Genomic DNA, 26,432 nt, shown 5'->3' with positions numbered 1-26,432 from the left:
GAATAATAGATTATTTAACTACTAAACAGCAATTGTTCCAATACAGTAACATCCCATAAAAACACCCTTGGCAAAGGCAAATTCAATAAAATATGATTGTCTCACATGCAATTCTAGCAGCAGGAAGAGAACCCCAGCTTTCAGCTGTAACAGAGAGGAGAAAAAGCTTGCACATCCAGTTTCAAGACCCCAGCAGCAACAGCTACTGAGAATCTAAAACTAAAAAACTTACTACTGTGGAAACTTGACCCCACTCATTCAGGCTGCTTCTATTGTTCCAACTTTAAAAGAAAACCCAAGCCCTCAAGCTGTTTACTTTATTGGCTTAAAGAGACTACTCAAACTTCCTTCGTTGAAAAAAACCCAGGACAAAATATATCTCTTAAAAGGCATAGTATCATCACAGACCACATTTTGAGGCTTAAGAACCAAGCACACAAAGTTTGGAGGCTGAGAGAGCAGGGAATTGTTAAAGTGAGAGTAACACTGCAGCGTACAACTCAGAGTTCCAAAGTGGCCATTGCTGCCTCGTGGCTTGTGACCCCCAAATTTTCAGCTTATGATCTCACTTATGATCCCAACACCCACTTTGTGAACAAAGATTGCAAGTTATAGAGAAGTATGCCATTGCTTTTGTACTAGAAATCGCATCATGGTCAAATACTAGAGTTTTAGAACTAGAAAAGGCTTCCAACAAACCCAATAGGATAACTGTAAAATATATAGTAAGTCATATCACTGTTAAAGACTTGTTCACCTTATTTCATAGTTAGCATTAGCAATTATGCAAATCATACCAGAGCCAAAGTTTCCAATATTTAAGATAGCCTAGTGCAGAGGTCATTAGAAACATAACATATGATCGGTCAGATTGTGGAATCAAACTGCAGAGCATGCAAGACTTGGTAATTCAGCTGTCAGGCAACTTTATCCCTTTTGTTTATATTTGGTTAATCATCACACAAATGAAGCGAGCTATGCACAGTCATGCGAGTAAGTAGATACAACAGTTGTCCAATTGATTTTGCCCATTCCAAACCTCACTAAACCAACACCAATCATTCTAATAGAGAAGTTTAACAATTCTAGTTTAAAATGAAATTTGAGCTTCTGCTTTTGACACTGGGCACAATAAATGCTCATGATGAAATTAATGTAGCTGCAGAAGTAATACTCCAACGGATTTGAGTAATCAAACATGTAAATTTGGTCATGGATCACATCAAGACCGATAAATTAATTGAGGAATACAATTTAGTGGCTTGCTTATTCTTAGGTCAAGGTAACACAGCCTTTTCCCTCAGTCTACTAGATTGCAAGTTTGAGGGTATCAAGGTATAGTAATAGATTCGTATTGACATCAAAGTGATATTGATAGGGGAGAAGAGGATGATAGTTAGGGAAAGAACATGCGTGGGAGGGATACTAGATACAAAGACACGCCAGGATGCATGAAAATTCAATTGTGCACTAGATTGTACAATATTGCAGTATGTCAAACATACATTCATAATGGAAGACAGACAATACTTACTCTATGCTCTCTGGCGAACCTGTCAACGTGCAGGACCGTTCTGGGAGACCTCCACTATCTTACAAGGGAGCAAAAAGGAAAGTTAGTCTCAAAGCATTACTATTGAAGGTGTTAAGGCATATTTGTCTTGCCAAACAGGACTAACATTGCACACCAGCCTACATCAGCTAAAAGGACTACATCACAATACTGAAACAAAAATACATTTTAGAAGAAATTTGTAAAAGTGTAAAAGTCTTAAAATGTAAACTTTTTCGAAAGCAGAAACTGAAGATAACCTAATCTAAAATCAATAGTTAAGTACTTACCAGGTGCAATCTGAATTTTGCAGCCAGATTCCATCTGTATCCGAGATATCTGTTCTCCTCCTCTGCCAATTACTGAAGACAGCAATTGTAAAAATGTCAATAGAAGGACAGGAATATTAACTATCTTAAAGTGAAAGCAGTCTTGTTCAAGCTACTTTAACTGGATTTGAAAGTGACTTGATTAAAGATGATCAAGGTTATGCTTTCATTGGATCACTCATCTGTGAGAATCTACGAAGTTATCTCCATTTCATGCACACAATATTTAAACTAACATCTCGCAGTAATATGAAGGATGCCAGCTGACATTCTAGAAAGGACCATTATTCAAACAATACTGTAGTAAAGCCGAGAGTTTCACTAATTTCTGGCTAGGGCACTAAGAAGAACACCCCACCACGAGGAGAGGGTGACAAACAGGTCCTGCTCCATGGGTAATCACTTTCTGCTATGAGGTGATGTGGAAGTGTTAGTCAGCACACACATGACTAGAGGAGGAAACAGTGGCAGAAATCAGGGGAAAATAATATATCAACATCTAATTGGTCTTTGGAAACTGGTGAAATTCAAATTTTGCCTTGTCTTCAACCCTTTCATCCTCAAACATAAATCTTCAGTAACAGCAATGGAGTTAAGTGAAGCACTATAATTAGATACGTGCATATGGATTCCATTCAATGTTGTACTACAGTTTATGCAGGCTAAATAGGCATACTGTCAAACCAAATCACTTCCTGTAAAATTTATGAAAAGTGACTGATCCTGTAGATTTATTCAAATGGTTTTGTAATCCAGTTGAAAGCTTTACCCCTTAATCTTAGCAGGTAATCCATTGTCAGGCTTTTACATGTAAAATGTCAACCAAAGGTGAGATATACCATTATCAGGTGTACATTTCTATTCAGTTCAACATCTATTTTGACCAAGGGATCAATCGTGATAGTTTCTAGAAGGTATGAAGTTAGTTGCAGTGGTGTTCAAAAGATATGGGGGTTCAAATGCATAGATTTTTAAAATGCCATAAACAGATGTAGAAAATAATCAAAGCTAATGGAATGCTCGCCTTTATGTCGAGAGGACTGGAATACAAGGTTGCAGAAGTTATGCCACAGTTATACAAAATCCTGGTCACACTCCACTTGGGAGTACTGACAGCATACCCGGATACCAAGGATATATTGGCCGTCGAGGGAGTACAACTTAGTTTTACAAGAATTATACCTGGACTTCAGGAGATAAGTTATGAGGAACAATTACACAAACTGCTTTCTCAAAAGACATGACCCACTATCACATACAGACAAAGGAGAACACCATTTTGACTGGGACACATCACACACATCCTAGGACAGACGAAACAAAGACATGCATGAGGATTCTTAGAGGCATGGCATTCTAACCAGAACTCCATCAATAAACACATCAATTTAGACCCTATCTACCTTCCCTTAAAAATAAAACTGGAAATGACACCACCCACCTTAAGAAACCAAGACCTATAAACAAACTGCAGGACATACCACCAGCGCTTCACCAGAGACTCTCACTGATGATGTTACCTAGTTATGGTGACAAAACAACTGAAAATAAACTTCAAGCTCAGCAAGCTAACTTACATGCTTGCTCTCTCTAGAATTTGGAAGGTAAAGGGGTGATCTGATCAAAGTCTTCAAGATATTAACAAGAAAAGATAGGGTAGATAAAGATAAAACTTGGGATTCTAGAACTAGGGGACATTGTCTAAAGATTAGTGTCAGACTGCTCAGGAGAGCAATTGAGAAGCATTTCAACAAACAATGGGTGGTAGGTGTTCAGAACTCTCTTCCACAAACAATAGTGGATCCTGGATCAGTTGCTAATTTAAATCTGAGAGCTAAATTTTTGTTTAGCCAAAGGTGTTAAGGGATATGGGCCAAAGGAAGGTATATGCAACACAGTAACAGACAGTCTGATCTCAGTGAATGGCAGAACAGGCTCAAGGGGCTGAATGTGATGTTATAGGAGTAGACCAAAGACAGACTATTCCATTAAACAATGATTGACCTGAAATATTAACGGTTTCTCCATCCAAAAATGCTACCAGACCTGTGAAGTATTTCGAACATCTGTTTTCAATTTCAGATTTCCAGCATTTTGCCTTAATTTCTCTAGACAGGGCAGCCAGAGTCAGCAATGGATTAATGCCCACCAATATTCAAAAGCTGCTGTATTGAACTCAGAACTTATCCAATTACTTTTTTTAAAATGAAGCTCATAACCACCAAATTAAAGCTCTGTGCTTCTCCCAGTTTGTACAGAAACATGTACATGATTATGCATATTTCATTCCAGTCATGCTCTGACCAGCTGAAGAAATCAAAGAGCATGAGGTTACGCAGAGGACGAGGCCATTCAGCTTATGTCATGTCTGTGCTGGTGTTCTAAAGGAATGATTCACATAAGGCCATCCTGTACCTTTTCCCCATGGCCCTGCAATTTTATCATTTACAAATAATGATCAAATTCCATTTTGATATTCTCAACTGAGCTTGCCTCCACCACTCTCAAACAGTGCATTCCAGGTCCTGGTCACTCGCTGTATAAAAAGCCACCATTGCTTCTTTCACCAATTACTTTAGATGTCCACCCTTCCACCTCATAGACACAGTTCTTGACCCTTCCACCTCATAGACACAGTTTTCTCTTTATGCCTTCTGACCAAATCCTTCATGATTCTGAATACTTGTATCAAACTTTCTCGCAGCCATCTCTCTTCCAAAGAAGCAGGCCCAACTTCCTCGATCTTTTTGTCTAACTGGAGTTTATCATCCTAGAACCAGGCTGTGAATCTATTTTACAACCTTGCTAACATCTTCACATCCTTCCTGAAATATAGTGCTCAGAACTGGATGCAGTACTCCAGTGGAGGCCAATTACTGACTTATACAGGGTTCATATAACTACTTTGCTCTTGTATTCTGTGTTCCTACTGTTAAAGCCCAGAATGTCATATACACTTAAATGCTCACTGTACCTGTCCAGCCAACTTCAACAAAACATTCACATTTTTGCCCAGGTCCTTCCTGCTCCTGTGCCCTTTATCTTATGTTTTCTCTCCATGGTCTGCCTATCAAAATGAGTTACCTTGCACTTCTCTACATAAAATTTCACTAGTCACTTGCTCACCCATTCCACCAACCTGACTAAGTCCTTTTAAAATTTGACACTATTCTGCTCATGTTCCACAATAGTTCTAAGTTTCATATCATCTGTCAATTTTGAAATTGTGTTCTGAACATCAATGTTTACGGCAATGTTTATCAGAAAAACCAAGCTTCGAATACTGATTCTTGGGGAATTCTGAGAGAAACCTCCACCCAAGCCAAAAAAACAAGGGTTCAACATTACTCACTGCCTAATGCCTAGCCTGTTTTGTATGGGTGGTGCGATTGCCCCTTTTAATCCATGAGCTCTATCTTTGCTCACAAATGTTTTAATAAATTCTCATTTTGATTCTGAAAGTATAAGTTTTAAACTATCTCTGTTGCAACAAACAGATCCAGAGATTCTAAATATCAAAATGTGAAAACATCAATATAACATTCTAAGATCAATATAATTAAAACATTTCATCAAAATATTTTGTATGGATGCTTCAACATAGTTTACTGTACTTAAATTATTTATCTCCAAAATTTTCATACTTACTAAATCCAACCATTTTATCAGGCACTTTGTACTCTTCAGACATTATAGTCCTGAAAATAGAATATTAAAAAGTGCAGATTTAAATAACTGTTTGGAAAATCCAGGTTTACATGCACATTGCAAACCCATAATACCCAAGAAACTAGATATACTGCTCCATAATTGTGTCAAAATTACATAATAACTGGTTATTTTCATGTCTTAACAACAATGAAAAGGGACAGTGACTTTTCAAAAATAACTGGCAGGTCTCAAACTCGTCATTTTTTGCCCTTCTAAATTTTCAGGAGCGATTCAGTTAAAAAGCAGGTAGTCCTAGTATTTATGGTTTCCGGATGGAAGGATGGGTGAAGGACTGAAATCAGGTGACTATGGGGAATTAACTATGGGAAAAATGGCATACGTTTTGAATAATTACTTTGTCTCAGTATTTACAGTAGAAAAGGAATAAGGCTCGCCGGAAGTCCCGAGGAAATTAATAGTGGATCAGAAACAGGAACTGAACAAAAGTGAACTAAATAAACATTGGCAATGAGAAAATTAACAAAATTAAAGAGTGACAAATCTCTGGAACCTGACAATTTCCATCTGAAGTAGAAGGGAAGCACATTGCAGATGCCCCAACTATAATCTCTCAGAGTCCCTAGATATAGGAGTTGTCCCTCTGGAATGGAAAATTGCATGCCATTCTGTTTCAAAACAAAGGTGAAAAATCAGAATTGCAGACAAGTTAGCTGAACATCTGAGGAAGGAATCTGAGGGAATTTTTAAGCAAGGATGGGGAAACTGAACACATTGGAAATTTTCAGTTAATGAGACAGCCAGTATGGATTCATAACAGGTAGGTCATGCCTGACAAGCCTCACTGAATTTTTCAAAGAGGTGACTAAGGTAGTGAACAGAGAATTGTGAATGGATGTCGACTATATGGACTTTCAGAAGGCATTTGATAAAGTCCCACATAAAAGAAGCCCACAGAATTGAGGGTACATTACTGACATGGCTGGGAAATTGGTTGAAGGGTAGGTGGCAGAAAGTAGGGATAATGGGCAAGTCTGCAAATTGACATGTTATGATCAGTAGAATCCCACAAGGATCTATGTTAGGGCCTCAATTATTCACATTATTCATTAATGACTTGAATATTGGCACCGAAAGTCATACATCCAAATTTGCTGATGACACAAAGTTAGGCCACACTGTAGACAGCTTAGGAGATAGTTAATCAATGTCCCTTTGTAATTTTATCCTAAGTCAATGGACAAAACTGTGGCAGATGGAGTTCAATGCATGCAAGTATGACATTATCCATTTTGGACTGTAAAAAGGACGAATCAGGATACTTTCTCGATGATATGAACAGATGTTCAAAGAGGCTTGGGGGTTCAGGTGCATAGATCTTTAAAATGGAGCAAACAGGTGTAGAAGATAAAAAGAAATCTAATTGAAGTCGGGTCCTTGTATTTAGAGGACTGAGTTCAAGGTTGCAGGAGTTAGATACAGTTGTACAAAACACTGGTTAGAGTGGGCACCATACATTAGGGAATATATGCTGGCCTTAGGGGGAGTACAACGTAGGTTTACAAGAATGATATCAGGACTTAGGGACTAAGTTTGTGAGGAAAGATTATGTAAATTAGTCTGGTTTTCTCCAAAATTTAGAAGGTTAAAAGTTGATCTGATCAAGTCTTCAAAACTATTGACAGAAAAATGCAGGAACAAATAATTTTCACTGCTTGGGGATTCTAGAGCTATGGGGCATTGTCTGAGAATTAGGATCAGACCATTCATGAGGGGTTTAGGAAGCACTTCTACCTACTTTTCTAATCGTACCTACTCAGATGTTATTACAGACCTCTGCAGCAGGTGGAACTTGAACCTGGGCTACACAAAAAGGCAATAGATATTTGGAACACCCTTCCACAAACAGCAGTGGATGCTGGATCAGTTGTTAATTTTAAATTTGAGACTTTTTTTGTTAAGCCAAAGGCAGGTATACTCAGTTAGACCACATTCAACCAATATATCATTGAATGGTGGAACAGGCTCCAGAGGCTGAATGATTTAGTAATGTTCCTAGATGTATTTTTCATCCTGAGCAACCATTATATAGTTCTACAATTGAGAGGTGACTGCCGCACCCACACATGTAACATAACTAATAGAGAAACTGTGTAATAAACCACATCAGACAACTGAAACCTTGAGGAGAGGTAGTGCTGTGGAATAATGTGCCATACCTCAGACCTACATTTGTCTGCAGATTGCCAACCCATGTTAATTATATTGTCATAGTATTGGCAATTCTACAGTCACTCACTTTCTAATAAAATGGTGTGATAAAAGGAAGGGATACTAGAAAAAGGCTATTTTTACTTGTAGCATTTGGCATCAATTGCTCTGGGGAGCTTACAATTATATAAAACACTAGCACAGATACACAATAATTACAACAATCTGTTCCTTACCTTTGATGCACCATTCCCCCAAGCTGGTTCACTACTGAGAAAAGGGAAAGGAGAATTAAAGTCTGTAAGCACAAATACACCTTGTGCAGATTTCTCCCATACACTCTTATTCTGCTGTTAACACACAGGAGCCTCCAGAAGTACATTCCAGATCAGACCTTATTGAAATGAGATCTGCAACTAAAATACCTGGATCGATACTGCAACCATTACTTGAAGTTACAACCTGCACACAATTCAACAGCAAATACCGTTACAATAAAAATGGTACAGATGAATATATAACTTTATAAAGAGAATGAGTGGGCAAAGTCACAGCAAATGGAATGTTGACGGAGAGGTTCTCCACTTTGGATCTGAATATGATAATACAGGATACTTTTGAATGGTGAAAAGTAGAGGTCCAAAGAGACTGGGGGTCCACGTTATTAAAAAAATAACATGAACAGATACAGAAAACAGTCAAAAAGGCTAATGTCTTGGAGGCTTTCAAATCTAAAGGATTAGAATACAAAAGAGTGGAAGCCCTGTTTCAATTATATTGAGCTCTGGTTTTGCAGCACTTTGAGTACTGTGGGCAGGTCTGAGTGCCAATCACAGGATGTATTGGCTTTGGAGAGAGCACAGCATAGATTTCCTAGAATGACACCTAGAACTTAAGAATTCCCCTAACAGGACAGACTACACAAGCTACAGTTTACTTCTGAAATTTAAAAAGTGGTTTAATCGGCTTTCAAGGTATTAGGAAGAACACAGATAGACAAAAAGAAACTCCTTCCACTGGTTAGGGAATCTAAGGCTAAGGGGCATAGAGTCTGATCATTAACAAATGAAGTTAGAAGACACTTCCATGCAAAGCATGTAGAAGTTTGGAACTTTCTTCTGCCAAACAGCAACTAACACTGGACCAGTTGTTAATTTTTTGTAGATTTTTGCAACCTGAAGTTATTGAAACATGTGGGGCAAACTACATAAAGTTAGGTCGCAGAAAGCCATGATCTCACTGAATGACAGAAGAGGGTCAAGGTGCAAAATGGACTTTTGTATTCATATGGATGTACATAATAAAAGCATTATTTATCAACAACTCACTGCAGGTTATTTTAATTCCAAAGTGATAATATAAATTTAATCCTTCAGAGTGTAAATCAAGTGAATTGAATGTCCTGGCTGGCAGTTATCTACCTGGGCAACACGTCAGATAACTTTGAAAAAAAAACAAACGAGTGGAAGTTTGTCCAGCAAAGCTCTCAGCATCCAAGTAACCAAGATACTGAGGCTAAATTACCTTGACAATCACCCAGTATTTAGGCAACAGCCTTTTCCTTTGTTGCATACAACTCAGGGTACGGTTCTGTCACCTTTGTGTAACAATCCCTTACAAAAGTTAATGAAGTCAGCCAGACAATGCTTTGAACAGCTGCTAGATAAACCCTGCAAGACTGGACTAAACTAATTCCACCATGAATGACACGTTTGAAGCACTAAGGCAACAGAATATCAAGCAGTAAAATCACTGCACATGCAACTAAACTTTCAAAATTCATTCAACAGAAAAATTAATTCTTACTGTACTTGGAAGGGAAGACTGCAGCTCTGAGAAACAGTTACACACCTGTATTTATAATAAACAGCTTAGCGCCAGCCAAGCAAAAACTTTCCCATCCAAACCCCCACCTAGACAGGCAAGTTTTCAGTACAGCTAGACATTATTAAGAAAACACCCAAATTGACTCAAAACATTTCTCTATTCGTGTTGCTGCTTTTCCAATGGCCAGTGGTAGATAAGCAGAGAAGCAATTTACAAAGCAGATGGACAATATCAGGACATACAACTTTGAAAATCAGCAAAGACAGAACTCCGGAAGCATCAGAACTGAACTGTGATCTGCAACTACTTTAAAAGACAGGTTTTACAGCCATTTTCAATTCACCGTGTGCAAAGCAGTCCCAAGAAACAGAAAGCTCAGCCAGCAACAGTCACCCAACTATAAATGCAAAAAGGCCTCCCCAACTGTTTGCAGTGGAAGATGCATTTACAAGTGCTTTTTCATATACAAACTTTTAAAAAATAAAAAGCTGAGGCTGAAAGTTGAGAAAATATATTTATATATCTATTTTAAGATTAGGAAACAAAAACTAGGATAAAGCCTGACAGTACAGTGCAGTGTGTTTTAAAAAGTCAGCCTATCCAACAACTTGTATTTAGAAAGAATACTGGCATAGAAAACCATTCAGTGCATTGACAGAAATAATCAGAATAAAAATGGACCTCCGAGCCAAAAGAAGATATTGGAACAAAGACTGAACATGGCCCTTAATTCTAAACTAAACCCAAGAGGCAGGCAATTTCTTCCTGCAGAGTTGAATCAAATTTGACTGACAGTAAAAACTACAAGCAAAAACACAAAACCGTACTCAAATGATTAAAAGATATTTAAAACTACCACAGAAAACTGCTAGCAATTTTACAGTGGAATTAATCTTTAACAGGATAAAGAGTTAAAGCAGCTCCATTAAACTTCTAAAGAAAGCCCAGAAATGATACACTGGGAAAGGAGTCATGCAAATACAGAATTATATTTCAATTCCACAGGCTAAGATGGATTGAACAGATGATTTATAAAAAGCAGGGTCTATAACATTTAACTATAAAATGAAGACATAAACAGTTTGCTGGTAAGGAAGGAGGAAAGACAAAAATGCTCGAATAAAAGAAAACATAAACTGAGCAGCAATGTTTTTAAAAACTACATATTACAATTAAGCAATGAGAAAATACTCTAATGTCCTTATTATATATAAAACGCAAATTGCAGTATTCTCACAGTAAACTGGCCAGTGAAAGCACCGATGTTTTGTGGTCAGTCTGAACAGGTTACTAAAGCAGCTTTGTAGATGTGACTTCGGCCTCCTTGTACTTAGCTGCTTATAAAAAGTCTGACAATACATAAGCCAAGGTTCAACTTCAAGTATTAACCTAGTTTCAAATTCTCTATAGCCACTAATCACCATTATTTTCTTTGAACTATATTTTCATTATTTTAGTTCTAAGAAAATCAGTTTCAAATTGACAAGAGCTTCAGCATTTACTTAGAACGTTTGTTACTAAATGTTATTTCCAGAGACCAGTTTGTCTTCTGATGCACTTGTGGTGAGGTTTCCCTCATCAGTTATCAGATCAAAACTTTCACCACTTGTCCTTCATTTAAAAATGAAGGAGCAACTGGTAGTTAAAAAATTTTGAAATAAGGCATCATCCAAAGACAATTTTTGCCTCATGCAAAGATCTTTTCATTCAAGGAGATGCATACTTCCACCCACAGAAAATTACGCAGACAAGTCCCCAACAGTTTTATAAATTGCTTCAAACTGACTGCCTCTTTGCACTCAGGTCAAGAACTGTGAAGTGCAGAACAAAAATGGTGGACTCAACATTTTTTTTTAAATAATAATGGAAGTAAAAGCCATGAAAGTACAATCAACTTAACCACAATGTTGGGGCAGTAACAACGTATTCAAGTTAAGGTTGCAATAAAACTAAACCTTTACCTCCCTGTTGCTGTAGTACCTACCACTGGTAAGTGGCAAGTATAGATGGAAAGATCAAATTCACAGGAGACCGAAATGCACAGAACAGAAATATAGGAGAGATAAACTAATGGCGCAAGAGATAGTGTAATATGCACAGGGATTCAGTTCCTTGGATCACTGGGATCTCTTCTGGGACAGAACAGCCTGTTCAAAGAGAATGGTTTCCCATGAACTGGAAAGGGGCCATTAGCCTGGTGGGGAGATTTGCTCATTTTATTTCAGGAGTCTGTAAACCTTTGGGAGAAGCGGCTTCCTAAGACAGATAACAATGCTTCTGAATCAGAAAACAGCAAGTTAATTAGAAAAGATAGATCAGAGCAAGTCAGAGAACGAAGTAACTCTAAATAATTAAATTGTGTTTATTTCAATGCAAGCAGTCTTACAGGCAAGGATGATGAACTCAGGACACGTTTGGGAAAATGGGACTGGGACATCATAGCTATTTCAGAAATTTGGTTGAGAGAAGGACAGGACTGTTCAATGTTCCAGGTTTTCAATGTCATAGGAAGGATAGAAAGGGAAGGAAAGTGGAGGCTGAGCGGCATTTTTGATTAAAACATTACTATTGTAATTAGAGAAGATATTTGAGGGATCATTTAGTGAAAATATATGGGTTGAAATTAGAAGAAAGAAAGAGATGATCACCTTAATAAAATTGTACTACAGGCCACCCAATAGTCAAAGGGAAATTAGGGAGCAAATATGTAGTGAGATCTCAGATATATGTAGGAATAACAGGGTTGCAATTGCAGGGGATTTTAATTTTCCAAACATTGACTGAGGTTGCCATTGTGTTAAAAGTTTGGATGATGAAGAATTTGTTAAGTATGTTCAAGAAAATTTTCTTTATCAATATAAGCATGCCTACTAGAGAAGGAGCGAAACTTGACCTTCTCTTGGGAAATAAGGCAGGGCACGTGACTGAAATATGAGTAGGGGAACACTTTGAGCCTAGTGATCATAATTCCGTCAGTTTTTAAATATTTATGGAAAATGATAAGTCTTCCATAAAAGTTAAAAGTCCTTAAGTGCAGTAAGGCAAATTTTAATGCTTAAGACAAGAACTTTCAAAAGTTGATTGGCATAGACTGTTTGCAGGTAAAGGGACAACTGACAGTGGAGGCTTTTAAAAGTGTGATAAGAGGAATTCAGAGGCATCATATTTTTGTTAGAGTGAAGTGTAAGGCAAGTAAAAGCAGGGAACAATGGATGAATAAAGATATTGAGGTTCTAGTCAAGAATAAAAAAAAGTTAGATATAGACAACTATGATCAAACTATGATCTCTTGAAGATTATAGTGTAGGGGCATTCTTAAGAAGGAAATCAGAAAGGCGAAGAGGGAAGATGAGATAGCTTTGACAGTTAAGATTAAAGATAATCCAAAAAGGTTGTACATTAAGAGCAAGAGAGGCATTAGAGACAGCAGGACGCCTTAAAAGATCAACAAGGTTGTCTTTGTGTTGAACCTCAGGAAATAGGAGAGATATTTAATGAATATTTTGTCAATATTTACTGCTGAGAAAGAAATGGAAGCTGGTTAACTCAGGGAAATAAATATTGATGGTTTGAAAACAGTTCACATTAAAGTAGTAGTGCTGGAGGTCTTAAATATAAAGGTAGATAAATCTCCAGAACCTGATCAAATGTATCTCAGGACATTGTGGGAAATTTGGGAGAAATTGCAGGGCCCCCAGCAGAAATATGTGTATCATCTATGAACAGGGGGAAGTACTGTGGAAGACTGGAGGGTGGCCAATGTTGTCCCATTGTTTAAGATAGGCTGTAAGGAAAAGTCTGGAAACTATAGACCTAAACGCCTGACATTGCTAACGGGTAAGTTGCAGGAGGCAATTCTGAAAGATAGGATTTTGATGTATTTGGGGAGCAAAGGATTTAGTAAGGATAGTCAGCATGGTTTTGTGCGAGTAAAATCAGCTCTCACAAACTTGATTGAGTTTTTTTAATGAAGTAACCAAAAAGACTGATGAGGGCAGAGCGGTACATGTTGTTTACTTGGACTTTAGTAAAGGCTTTGACAAGGTTCCGCATGGTAGACTAATTAGTAAAGTTAGATCACATGGGATTCAGAGTGAGCTTCCAAATTGAATATATAATTGGCTTTATGTAAGGAGACAGAGGGTGGTGGTGGAGAGTTTTCTTTGGAGAGGAGGCCTGTAATCAACAACGTTCCACAGCGATTGATACTAGGTTCACTTTTGTTTGTTGTTTATGTGAATGATTTAGATGAGAATACATGAGGTATGATTAGTAAGGTGGCAGATGACACCAAAATTAGTGGAATCATGGACAGGGAAGAAGGTTATCTAAGATTACAAAGAGATCTTGATCAATTGAGTAAATGGGCTCAGGGTGGCAGATAGAGTTTAATTTGGATAAGTGTGAGGTATTGCATTTTGATAGTACATACAAGGACATGATTTATACAATTAATTGTAGGGCTCTGGCTAGTGTTGTAGAACAGACACCAAGGATGCCTTGAAATTTGCATCACAAGAAATTTCCAAGACAAGTCTAACAATAAATTGAAAAGGCTGGGATACTTTTCATTGCAGCATAGGAGGTTGAGGAGTGACTTTGTTGAGGTTCTTAAAATCATGAGGGGTGTAAATAAGGTAAAAGTCAAGGATCTTTTCCAGAGGGTGGGAGAGTTGGAAACTAGGTGGCATATTTTTCAAGGTGAAAGGAGAAAGACTAAGAAAGGACATGGGGGCCAATGTTTTTAAGAGTGCTTGCGTATGTGGAGTGAACTGCTAGAGAAAGTGGTAGTTGTAAGTACAGTTACAACATTTAAAAGATATTTGAATAAGTTCAAGAAAGGTAAAGTTTGGAGGGATGTGGCCAAGCGCAGGCAGGTGAGACGAATTTAGTTGGGGAACATGGTTGGCATGGATTGCTTGGTCCGAAGGGTCTGTTTCCGTGCTGTATGACTCTAGATAACGTACCACCAGTGTAGCTTTGTTCTCCACCCAAGAACCACCTATCGCACCAACAATCATGACCAACTTCCTTTGCAGGGAACAGAAAACAGCTTTTCCAGGGTGGATTCCAAGCATGGAGTAAAGAGAAAATACAGTCTCCCTTTCCCCTGTCCATTAATGGCAAGCATCACCTTCGCTCAGTAAGTGACTTGACTGCTCCATGATCTCTCAAACCAGCTGTCAAACAGCATAGAATTTGCATGTCTTGTTTATGTTATACCACCATGGTAAGTAACTGACCTTCTTGTACTAACCTCACAGAAGCTTGAAAGTTATACCAGCATATCAAGAGTCATGGGTGCAAGCTGATGTACTGCAGCTCCAATATCATGCTTGTTCTGGCAGCATTTTAAATCTAACAATAAATGCAACCACAACACAGCACAAAAAAACTCTTAAAATCAAGCAGTTAAACAGAGAAAGAAACAAAAGCGCTGAGCAAATGACTTACCCCCATCATCGAGTGTCCGTTTCTGAGTCCCATAGCCGTAGACTGCAGGATCTACCACAGGAGTAGAATTGTTCAGATGTGAACCAGCATCTATTTTAGCAGCAATCTTTCACAGAAGAGAAAAAAAAAACTTAATATTTTAGAACAAAACAAATACTTCAACTCTTTTGCACTGAAATATTTTGCTTTATAATTGAATTTGGCTGTAATCTTAGACAGTGTATTCTTCATCAGGAATGTGGGGAGGCCCACAGGGGCTGAGATAAATGGGAGAGGTAGCTAGGAATGGAGGGGCAGGTGGAGCAGATAGGTGAGAAAGTCAATGGACAGGTAGGGCAGTGCAGAGTTGGAGGGAGGAGGGGGAGAGGGGGGAAGGAGGAGGAGGAGGAGGAGGAGGAAACTGGTGAAATCCACACTGATCCTAGGTGGGTGGAAGACGAGACATTTTTCCTCCAGGCGTCGGGTGCCGAGGATCTGATGGTGGAGGTGGCCCAGGACTTACATGTCCTTGGTGGAGTGGGAGGGGGAGTTGAAGTGTTCAGCCACAGGGTAGTGGGGGTGCTTAGTGCGTGTGTCCTGTCTCCCCAATGTAGAGGACACCAGATTGGAGAGCAACGGACACAGCAAATGACTTGTGTGGAGGTGAAGGCAAATCTCTGCTGGATGTGGAAGGATCCTTTGGGGTCTTGGATCAAGGTGAGGGGGGAGGGTGTGGGCGCTGGTGTTACACCTCTTGCGGTGGCAAGGTAAGGTGCCAGGAGTGAAGAGTGGGTTGGTGGTGTGGGTGGCGGAAATGGCAGTGGATGATGCTTTGAATTTGGAGGTCGGTGGTGGTTTCTGCCCTTGTTATGATTGGAGGGAAGGGGTTGCCCACTTCCCACACCTCTGCCATTTGAACCACATCCCTCCAATCACAACAAGGACAGAACACCCCCCCCCCCCCCCCCCCTCTCCCCACAATCTCCAAATACAACGCATCATCCTCCGCCATCTACACCACCAACTCCCCACCACAAAATCACCCTTCACTCCCAGCACCTTCCCTTGCCACCGCAACAGCTGTAAAACCTACGCCCACACCACCCCCACCTCAGCTCCATCCAAGGCCCCAAGTATCCTTCCACATCTGGCAGAGCGTTTCCTGCATCTCCACACACATCTACTGCATCTGTTGCTCCCGGTGTGCTCTCCCCTACATTGGGGAGACAGGACACCAACTTGCGGAACATTTCAGAGAACATCTGAGACACACGCACTAAAGAACCCCACCACCCTGTGGCCAAACACCAACTCCCCCTCCGGCTTCACCAAAGGCATGCAAGTCTTGTGCCTCCTCCACTGCCAAATTCTAGCCACAGGACGCCTGGAGGAAGAACACCTCATCTTCCGCCTTGGATCCTCCAACCACACGGGATCAATGTTGATTTCACCAGTTCCTCATCTCCCCTCCCTCTACCTTATTCCAGAACCAACCCTCCAACTCAGCACTGCTCTCTTGAACGGTCCTACCTGTCCAACTTCTTTCCCACCTATCCGCTCTGACCTAGCACCATCACCCCGCACCTGCATCTACCTATCGTATTCCCAGCTACCTTCTCCACAGCCCCACCCTCCCTCCTATTATCTCTCAGCCCCCTTGGGTCTTCCCCACATTCCTGAAGGGCTTATGCTAAAAACATCAACTTGGATGCTGCCTGACCAGCTGTGCTTTTCCAGCACCACACTTTTTGACTCCGATCTCCAGCATTTGCAGTCCTCACTTTCTCCTCCCTGTAATATTAGATAGCACCTTCAAAAGGTCAACACAATAGAATACTGTTGCTACAGCAAGACACTACAGGATTTGCCATAAACACAAGTAAGAGAATGGGTGGAATTTTAGAAAATAACTGAAAAGAAATATGGATACGAAATTCTTTTGGGATAGATGGGTAAATCAATGTGCAAGTGTTAGAACGGATTAAGAGTGTAGAAGGACAGATTGGCTGAAAGTTTTGCTACTAGTGGTGTAGTGCAAAGACAGCTGACACAGTGGATCAGTTAATGAGGACTGGTGGAAGATTTGTAGACAAAAATAAGAATTTTAAAGTTGGTGTATTAAGAGGAGAGCTAGCAACGTTCAGTAAAGATAGGAATATTTGACCATGGACTGTGCAACTCATCAAGAAATCATATTATTCCATTACTCGTGTCAATAGAGACTAAGGTGTTTCTTCATCTTACATTCTCTACAACAGGTTCAGTACAAGGCTACACTATTCCTCAACAGAGCAAGCCAGTAAGCAAATCAATATAAATGTTGCAAGATTCCAGGTACAATTATTGTTGTGCGCTATATAGTGCACTAAACATTACTCTGACCTTACTAATGCCATCGTGAAATGAAATAAAGCAGAACTCCTTATAGCCCCAGAAGCAATTTCAAATGGAATGGTCACAGATGGCAAGTTCCAAAGTTTTGAGAAGATGTTGACCAGTAAAATGTTTCTAATAAATAAGGATTACTCTTGGGAGGCAGCAGGGAATTAACTGTACTCAGAACATGCAGCATGCCTGCAAATCTTTGAACATTTGTGCATAGGAGCTCAAATACTGCCAATTGCTCTCCAAGGCTAAAGTAAGGGGCATGCTCAAAGAAAGATCGGGATTTCTACGCAACAAGTAACAATATGTTTGCCTTCATTAATGTGTCGTTATGACTGATTCCATAAATCAAGCCGACCCTAAATCATTAGAGATTAAGTAATTAACACCAGTTGTAATTCAAGTGCAGGGTTTCACAAAACTAAGTTAAAACATCAATGGATTATTTAAAAATTGTTTATTCTCACTTTCAGAAGTGAGAAAATATAATTGTATTGAAAAAGACAACAGACAGAAAAGAGTGGGGATGGGTGGGGTCAGTACAGAAGGCAAAATGGTGAGAAGGCTTTTCAGATGGAATTAGCATTTTTAAAAAAAACAGACTACTAAGGTCTATTGAACATTTCCAGCTTCTAAAATGTTTTTTACATGCTGAAGAATTTAGAATTCTAAGGAACCACTAAGCAGAAATATTCCATCATCCATACAATAAATACTGCACATATCAATTTCGGGTAAATCTATGGCAAATTTACCAGATTTTTCAATACGTTCTATAAAGTACAAGGTTGCAAACATCGTACTGACTGTCAAAGGAGAAACCGTATGCAAACATGGACGGATACTGATCCCTGAATGCCAACCAGATTTGGCTGAGCACAGGGTATTTGAACATCTGTCTGACAAATTACTGAAAGGAGAGCTTTTTGCCATTGTTTTTGGGAACACTGATTGATATCTGCCTGTGAGTACAGAATACACTAGCTGGTAGGCACTAAGTTGTTTGATTTCATATAATGCACGCAACTTGTTTGGGTACTTTTGTCGCATTCTGCTCTCCCTAGAAATATTTCATTTTACCTAAGTACACTTTAGTCATGCGCCAGCCTTGACTGAGATAGTTTAGGTGGGTAGCACATTAAAGTTGTGAACATGCCAGGCTGCACACACAAGCACATTTCCCAGAAGACAGGAATGTCTGGCTGATTTTCCAGTCACTTAAGCAAGTGTCTTTGCTGTCACCCGGGCTAAAGTTAGCCAAGTCAAATTGTTGAACTGAACCTTTGGCTTTCTGGACTTTTAATGCTCAATTACATAGGCGTTTTACTAACTGAATTCTTGGGACATATGCATGTACATTAAAGCAGCTTTTTCTGAATTCTCACCAAAACTGAAAACAACTGCTTTTATAATTTCACAACTTTTCAGATAATTTTGTGAACATAACCATCCAACCAACACAAAACTTAAGTCCCCAGATTAAGAATGCACATGCATAGTTACAAGAATTTGCCTCAAGTTCAGTATACTGGTAACACAATAAAATACATTCGAAAATATTGCCTCAACAGTTGCAATAATTTAAAGCTTCGCAAATGAATGGTTTTGTCTTTAAAAAAATATTTTCATCGTACTTGGGTGTGGTTGTCAAAGCCAGTAATTATTGGCGAGCCATCCCCAATTGGCCATGAAAAGTAACTGGAAGCTTACTTCTTGAACCAATGTTGTAGTCTACAGTGGAAGTGCTGCCACAATGTAGTTCAAGAAAGTTCCAGAACTTTGACCCAGCAACAGTGAAGGAACAGCAACATATTTTGAAGTCAGATGGCAAGCAGTGTGGACAGGGATGTGCAAATAACGGAGTTTCCATTAAACACTCTTCTAAATAGCAGAAACCAACAGTAGTGGGAATGTTGAAGAGACTTTGATGAATTACTGCAGTTTATCTTGTAGATGATACTACACTCACCACACACTAATGGTTAAGCCAACAAGTGTTTGAAGTTGTGGATGGGATGCAATCAATAGGTTCTTTCAACCTAACTGAACTTCAAGTACTATTGAAACTACACTCATTTGGGCAAGTGAAGATCCCATCACTTTTATGTCTTGTATATGGTGCATAGGCTTTGGGGAATCAGTTAAAGCCTCCAATCTACTCTTGCACCAGTGTTTGTATGGGTGGTCCACTTAAGCTTCTGGTGAATGGTGAACCCTAGGTTGTTGATAAAGGGAAGATGCTGCAATGGTAATACTATTCATTGTCAAGGAAGTGGTTACACCCTCTTGTTGGAGACGGTTACTGCCTGGTACCTGTGTGCCATGAACTTTACTTGCCACTTATCAAATCCAGCCTGAATGCTAATTAGGTCTCATTGCAAGTGGACATGGACTTTCAGTATCAGAGGTAAATGTCCCAACAGACAGATTTGAAACTGTTGAGCTCTGTAATTAGTCAGGTGTTAAAAGGACCCCTGAAATTACTGCCCAGGTAACATTAGTGGTGCTTTAAAACAAATTCACTTTATGACTAGCCTATGAAAATTAATACCAAGCAAAAACAGATAAAGTGGTCAGTCATTCTGTTGCAATTGTGGAATCCTAATTTGTGTAACAGCTGTCAAATTTGCCTATATAATTGTCATGACATTTCAATATAACTAGCTTTGTGAACAGTTTTGAAACATTTCAGTTGTGACAAAGCACTTTATAAATACTAGTTTTCCCCATGAACAATGTTCTTCAATGTACCAATATTTATACAATATTTTGAATTCACTCAATAACAGATCTGCAACCTTGCTATTACATGCAGCAGCTTAAATTACATTCTTTAGGGAACACTTCAAGTTTTGAAAAATAAAATCTATAACTGTTTAGCTGGATGCTTTATATTATTTCCCAAATGCCTGCATTAAAATGTCCACCTCGGCTCACTTGGCAGCAATCTGGCCTGTGTCAAGAGGCTGACTCAAGCTTCACTGTCAAATTTAACAGAACCCAGAATGACACTTCAAGCCAATACTATTGAAGAACCAAGCAACTTCTTGGATACATTTAAACAAAGTACAAGTAAAGAGAGCCAAGAGTTGTTCAGCTTCAAATCATCACTGAAAACATCAATCATCAGTTCACACATTTATTTGTTCTTGATGGGCATTTACTGTGTACAAATTGGTTAACATGACTGCCTACAGCAGTTGACAACACTTCTAAAACTACTCACATTGTAAAACAGTTAAGGGCACCAAGAATAAATTATTAATAGAGGTACAGCTTTTTCTCTTCATGCATCCAATATTACATGCGACTGAAATCCTAACAATTGGGGTAAAGCTAAGAATAGACCTCAGTTTTGTAATTAACCAAGGAAGAGATTGCCAAGTGGATGGGGAAGCTATTCCTTTACAGCATTCTAGAAGCTCAGTGCAAAGTCAAATCAATACCATATGTACGTACTACTTACATTCTCATTCTTCCCAGAGAAAGCATTACACAGCATAGTTGAAAGTGAACTCTGCCAGCTATTGAAGAAACACCACTGGTCTCACACAGTAGTTTGATCATCAGCTGATGCAATCCCAGGAACAGCTTGCTATAGTTTTTGGTAAAATGCTCTGGAGCATTTTAAAGCTGAATCTTAGTGACTTTGGGCAGCTAGGAACACAAAGATCAGACACCAGCAAACTGGAAAGTGACAGCTTCACACTGTCAATGCATACAAAAAATTCTCTAACTGGTATTAGGCTATGGGAATATTTGAATATAAGAACATAAGAAACAGCAGTAGATGACTGTCCACATTCCACCCTTCCTAGCATTTAAAAATGTGTTAATTCTGTCAAGCCTCTTCAGAATAGTGCATACTTCAACAAAATCACTTCACTTGAAGGATTTAACCTTCTCCTTAGCACAACCTCCCCAACTGCTCCAACCCTCAATTTTTTTCTACTCTCTCCAGAAGATGCAGGCTAATACTGAATATTATTTCAGTGAGATCCAAATGGACATCATTCAAGTGCCGACTTTCCATCAATGAACCCAGCAAGTCTCCCAGGTGATTACATATAACATTCTGCTGAGGGCTGGTACGGCACAGAGGTAGCATCCCGACTTCTAAGTCAGGCACAGCTACTCCAGTATTGTTTCACAAGAAGTCTCAACAAGTTAATAAAAAATATTTTTCACCTTCAGCCACCATACACAAATTTTTCAACCAAGCTCATTGAATCAGCCTGACTCCAGGTCTCAGAACATAGCACAGAAGCCAACAGTAGTTCCTATCTAATGCAACAATTTTAGCATGCTCACACCAGAGACGGTTTCATAAAACATATTGAAAGACAATATTTTCAAAGATATTTCTAGTAAAATTTCTACACATTCATGATGGCGTGGATTGAGTGCCTCAATCCTGTTATTAGAATCACTAAATAGTTACAGACGAGAGGCTGACATTTGGTCCACTATTTCTATGTTGACTCTCTGTAAGAGTAACTCAGCAGATGCCACTCCCTTTCTCTGTAGTTCTATAAATACTCTCTTTAGATAATGATTTCATTCAATTTTGAAACCCACAATTTAATTTATTTTAACCACATTTTCAAGTATTCCATTTACTGAGAATTCACTTCCTTAAAAAGTTGTGTTATTATTGACACAAATGTCCTTGTTTGTTTCTAAGTTCATTGACACAACAGAAAATGGCAACAAGAGGAACAAGGTGATCATCAGAAAGCAGAGTGGAGAAATTGCGTAGTATTTAAATAAGAAAAATTATACACAATTGTTTCACCAAACATTCGTCTCAGTGCTATCGACTAAGGTTGTAGATGTGCAGGCATTGTACTTTGGTATGCACATTCTTGACTGTGAGGCTTTTTGTGATTGATGAACCTATGAATCCTTATTGTCTTAGTTCATGATTGTGTTCACCCGAAATCTCAACAGTTACCAAACGTAATGTACTTTGTTTAAAAAAAGCCCCCCTGCTAGTACTGTTAATTGGAACTCTGTGTTAATACCAATATTTAAATTGCATGTAAACTAAGACATACTGCATTAGATAAAGACAGCTAAGAAATGTTATGGCACATGGATAGCAAACCAAGCTAGGTCAGCCTCACAATCACCAGATTTGCAACACAGTGAAATTAAAAAAGTCAATGACTCTCAAAATTGCTCAACTGTTCTTAAATGGACTTTACAAGTAACAGATCTTGGACACCAAGTTTATAACTTAAACAAAAATTAATTTATTATTAACGTAACTTCAGCAGATTTCAAATGCACAAAGCAATCTAATCAACATCAACAATCTAAGCCCAATGTTTTTTGGGTAGAAACCTTACTCTCAAATGGGCATCCAGTAAAGGGATAAATTATCTAGTGTTTTTGGAGTAATAGTTAACCTGCAACATCTTTCCAGGCCAGTTCCCAACAGCAAACATTAGTCTTTTGTTCTCTCCTTTTCAAAATCAAGCTGCTGTTCAAAGTTCAAAATTTAATTCTCAACTGCAACTCTCACATATCACATATCTCAGCTCCAAACCAAAAATGAGAAACATAGAAGGAAAACATGGTGATAGTCTCAACAGCAATCTACTCTTTAGAATGAGTCTAATACACAAGGAAGATGAAACAGGCGAAATTAGGGCTGATGTACAGTTATTGTAACCAATAGGAAAACAAAGAAAGGAACAGTCTACTGTACGCAACTGTATTAATAAGGCTTTCAATTTAAAAATACATATTTTCCTGATAATTACAATACCCCATCACTTTTTATGCACCAGACACTATCAATCTCTGCAACAACACAACAGAAAATCTACCTCCTACCAGCATTATATTACACCCAGTGTGTTGAGATGTGTCATAACAAACTTTGTTTTCACTGTAACAGTGGCATCAATCCAGTAATATGGAAAATTTCCCAGGAATGCCCTACCCACAAAAAGGGACAAATCCAACCGGAACACACACAACTCCATTAGTCTACTCTCTATCATCAGCAAAGTGATGGAAGATATTGTTGAAATGCTATCGAGTGGCACGTATCAAGTAGCAGCATGCTAACCAATGTTCAACTAGGTTTAATCAGGGCTACTCAGTCCCAGACCTTATTACTGCCTTGGTCCAAACATGGAAGAAATGAACCAAGTTCAAAAAGTGAGGTGAGAATGTCTCTCCTTGATTTCAAGGCAGCATATGACCGTTTGTGGCACCAAAGGGTTTGTGCAAAACTGATGTCAATGGGAATCAGAGGAAAACTTCTCTACTCATTGGAGTAGTGGGCATTGGAAACCAATGTTCTCAGGCCTAGGACATTACTGTAAGAGATCCTCAGGATGGTATTCTCAGAATCAACCATCTTCAGCTGTTTTATGAATGACCTAACGTTTTTCATCAGATGAGTAATGAGAGGGGCGTTATTGGTGATTACATCACTCAGCACCATATGTACCACCTCAGATACTGAAAGAAGTCATGCATGTTTGAACCAAGACCTGGACAACACTGTGATCTGGACTAAGTGGCAAGTGCCAGAAATGACCATTTGTAACAAGAGAAAACATAACCAACCCCCTCTTAATATGATGACATTAACCTTGCTGAACCACACATCAATATCCCAGGGTTACCACTGACTGGAAAATTAACAGGATCAGCCACAGAAATTCTATGCAGATCATATCTTGGAAGTCTAACAACGAATTACTTTACTCCTCAAAGCCTGGCTACTATCGACAAGGCATGAGCTTTGAGTGTGATGGAACAACTTTGACTTGCCTGGATGAGTGCAAGCCCAATAACACAAGAAGCTCAATACCATACAGAACAAAGTAGAATGATTGGGACCTCATCCAACATCTTACAATATGAACATTATCCACTTGTGGTACACTACCGCAGCAGGGTGCATCATCTACAAAATGCAATGCAGCAACTTCCCAAGCCACCTTCTACAGCATCTGAGACACAACCTCTACTCGAGGAGGACAAAGACAGAAGATGCCTGGGAAAAACCACCATCCACAGTTTGCCCTCCAAGCTACATACCATTCTGCCTTGTAATATTGTGACATTCCTTCACTGTTGTTAGGCCAAAATCCTGGAACTCCAATTCAGACTGTAGTGGTTCAAGAAGGCGGCTCAACAGCACCAAGGGCAAGTAGGGATATGCAAAAATATTTGCCTTATTTGCAACTCCACATCCCATGAATGAATAAAACTTTCCAGAGCAGCATAAATTACAAGACATTTATCCATCTATTCAACTCATTCAGTACTACACATTAGAGAATGCACATCGAACCAACCCACCAAAGTTGCAGGAAGTTAATAGGATAGAATGTGTCATATGTCAAAAGACTGCAGAAAATGAACTGCTTAATTGGAAGTTATCACTATTTGCAAAGGACTCCAATAAATGCTGAAAGTCTTTAACGAACGATCAACAGATTATTTTATATGCATCAAAACACTGAAGTCTTACAGATGAAGTTGAAACCCAGAGACACATTTAAGAGTTTTCTTCTGTCAAGGCCAGGCCTAATCAACTTACTGACGTTAATTAAAATCATGAATAAACACTATCCATCTAATGTGTACATAAGTACAGGTCTATCTTGTTGCAGTATGATGCTTATGGGTTTATAACCAAATTTAATTTTAGTGCCACTTGCTCCCAGATTCATGGAAACCTATCTTAAAAATAGTCCAAGGAGGAGAATCTTGATTCTAGTTTACAGGATATATCACATGTAACATGATCTCTTCAACTTCAGAGAGCTGGAATAAACAGACTGGGGCTGCAGGCTATAAATTACTAGTCAGATTTATTGAATAGCAAATCATGCAAATGAAACTGCAGATTTACAAGTTATTCTCCTCCCCAGAATATCGAACACAAATGCATTTTTGCTGCTCTAACACAACATAAAAGGAGATCTTTGAAACTCAAGCCCCTCATGCAACAGTTTACACATCTGCCAGACATGAAGCAATGTATCACAAGATAAATTTTCAAAAACAATTTAAGCTTTGAAACAAAGGGAATTAATTATTTCATAAAATCCATCTCAGGCTGTACTTCCCTTGGATAAACACCTCCAATTTCCTAAGTCCCACTGATGCTGATATCCTTTGGATGTTTCTACCATAATATAGATGCTACGTAAGTGCATTTTCTATGGGTTGTAGCTCCCGAATCTGTTTTTTTCTGGGCCAGATTTCGGAGCTAAACTCTTAAGAAGTACATTACCTCATTTTAGCTTGTATCAATCACACACCAAATGGATGAATGATTTGCCAGTTGGACACCAAAAACAGGATTTAGAGTATCCAAACTAGAGAAAGTCAAACAAAAAGTACATGAATAAAGGAGGGATACACAGCCACTACAGGGAAAATGTGGAAGCTGTAGGTGCTGGTTCAGATATTCAAGAGGTACAAATAGTTGTCATATTCCCAAAAGACCATAGGGCTCTGCTCTCTTAATAGAGAGATATGACTGATGGTCGTTTAACCTGAGGTTCACCATGAGAAGGCAGGACCTTCTGGCTAAGATCAGTCAGAACAGGAACTGAACCTGCACTGTTGGCATCACTCTACATTGCAAGCCAGCCGAGAGGCTAACTGACTCTCCTCTTGGGGAGACAACCTGTATTATAATCTGCATCATGGCCTTCTAATTAACTTTTTAAAAATAAATTTGACCTTCCAGTTATTAGCTGAGATGTTGTCATGACAAACTTTCATGGAACTCCCTTCCAAACAACACAGTAAGTGTACCTACCCGATCCTTAAGAATCCAATTTCATCTTGAAATTAAGAGACACTTAAAAGTATAACTATTTATAACCTGAAGTTCCATCACTTTTCTGGGACTTTGGAGACTCCCAGTCTATCCACTGATACCATACATGATTCTGCCATTGTATCACAATATAAACACCTTATACCACCTTCCCAGTAAAATAATAAACCATTCAGGCTTACTGTCAGGTTCAGATCAGGACATA

At 38.9% G+C, this 26,432-nt stretch overlaps 1 protein-coding gene across 7 annotated transcripts in view; it reads right to left on the bottom strand.

Moving 5' to 3' along the window:
* fubp3 (far upstream element (FUSE) binding protein 3) overlaps positions 1 to 26,432 on the bottom strand; it is a 109,176-nt gene that overhangs the window by 59,214 nt on the left and 23,530 nt on the right. For 5 of the 7 annotated variants that reach the window (XM_087998296.1, XM_087998299.1, XM_087998301.1 and 2 more), the window contains exons 2-6: positions 15,043 to 15,148; positions 7,998 to 8,031; positions 5,530 to 5,579; positions 1,843 to 1,914; positions 1,535 to 1,592 (exon numbers count right to left, since the gene is read on the bottom strand). In XM_087998296.1, coding sequence (XP_087854422.1) covers positions 1,535 to 1,592; positions 1,843 to 1,914; positions 5,530 to 5,579; positions 7,998 to 8,031; positions 15,043 to 15,148 — 320 coding nt within the window. The remainder of the gene's footprint in view (positions 1 to 1,534; positions 1,593 to 1,842; positions 1,915 to 5,529; positions 5,580 to 7,997; positions 8,032 to 15,042; positions 15,149 to 26,432) is intronic. The other 2 variants (XM_087998298.1, XM_087998300.1) reach the window with 1 other exon arrangement.

Source organism: Chiloscyllium plagiosum, unplaced genomic scaffold, assembly GCF_037043375.1.
Source record: "Chiloscyllium plagiosum isolate Xiang-an unplaced genomic scaffold, Cpla_swu_hap1 HiC_scaffold_21, whole genome shotgun sequence".
NCBI classification, from domain to species: domain Eukaryota; kingdom Metazoa; phylum Chordata; class Chondrichthyes; order Orectolobiformes; family Hemiscylliidae; genus Chiloscyllium; species Chiloscyllium plagiosum.
The sequence above is the reverse complement of the archived record's forward strand: the minus strand, read 5'-3'. Positions and strand labels throughout refer to the sequence as shown.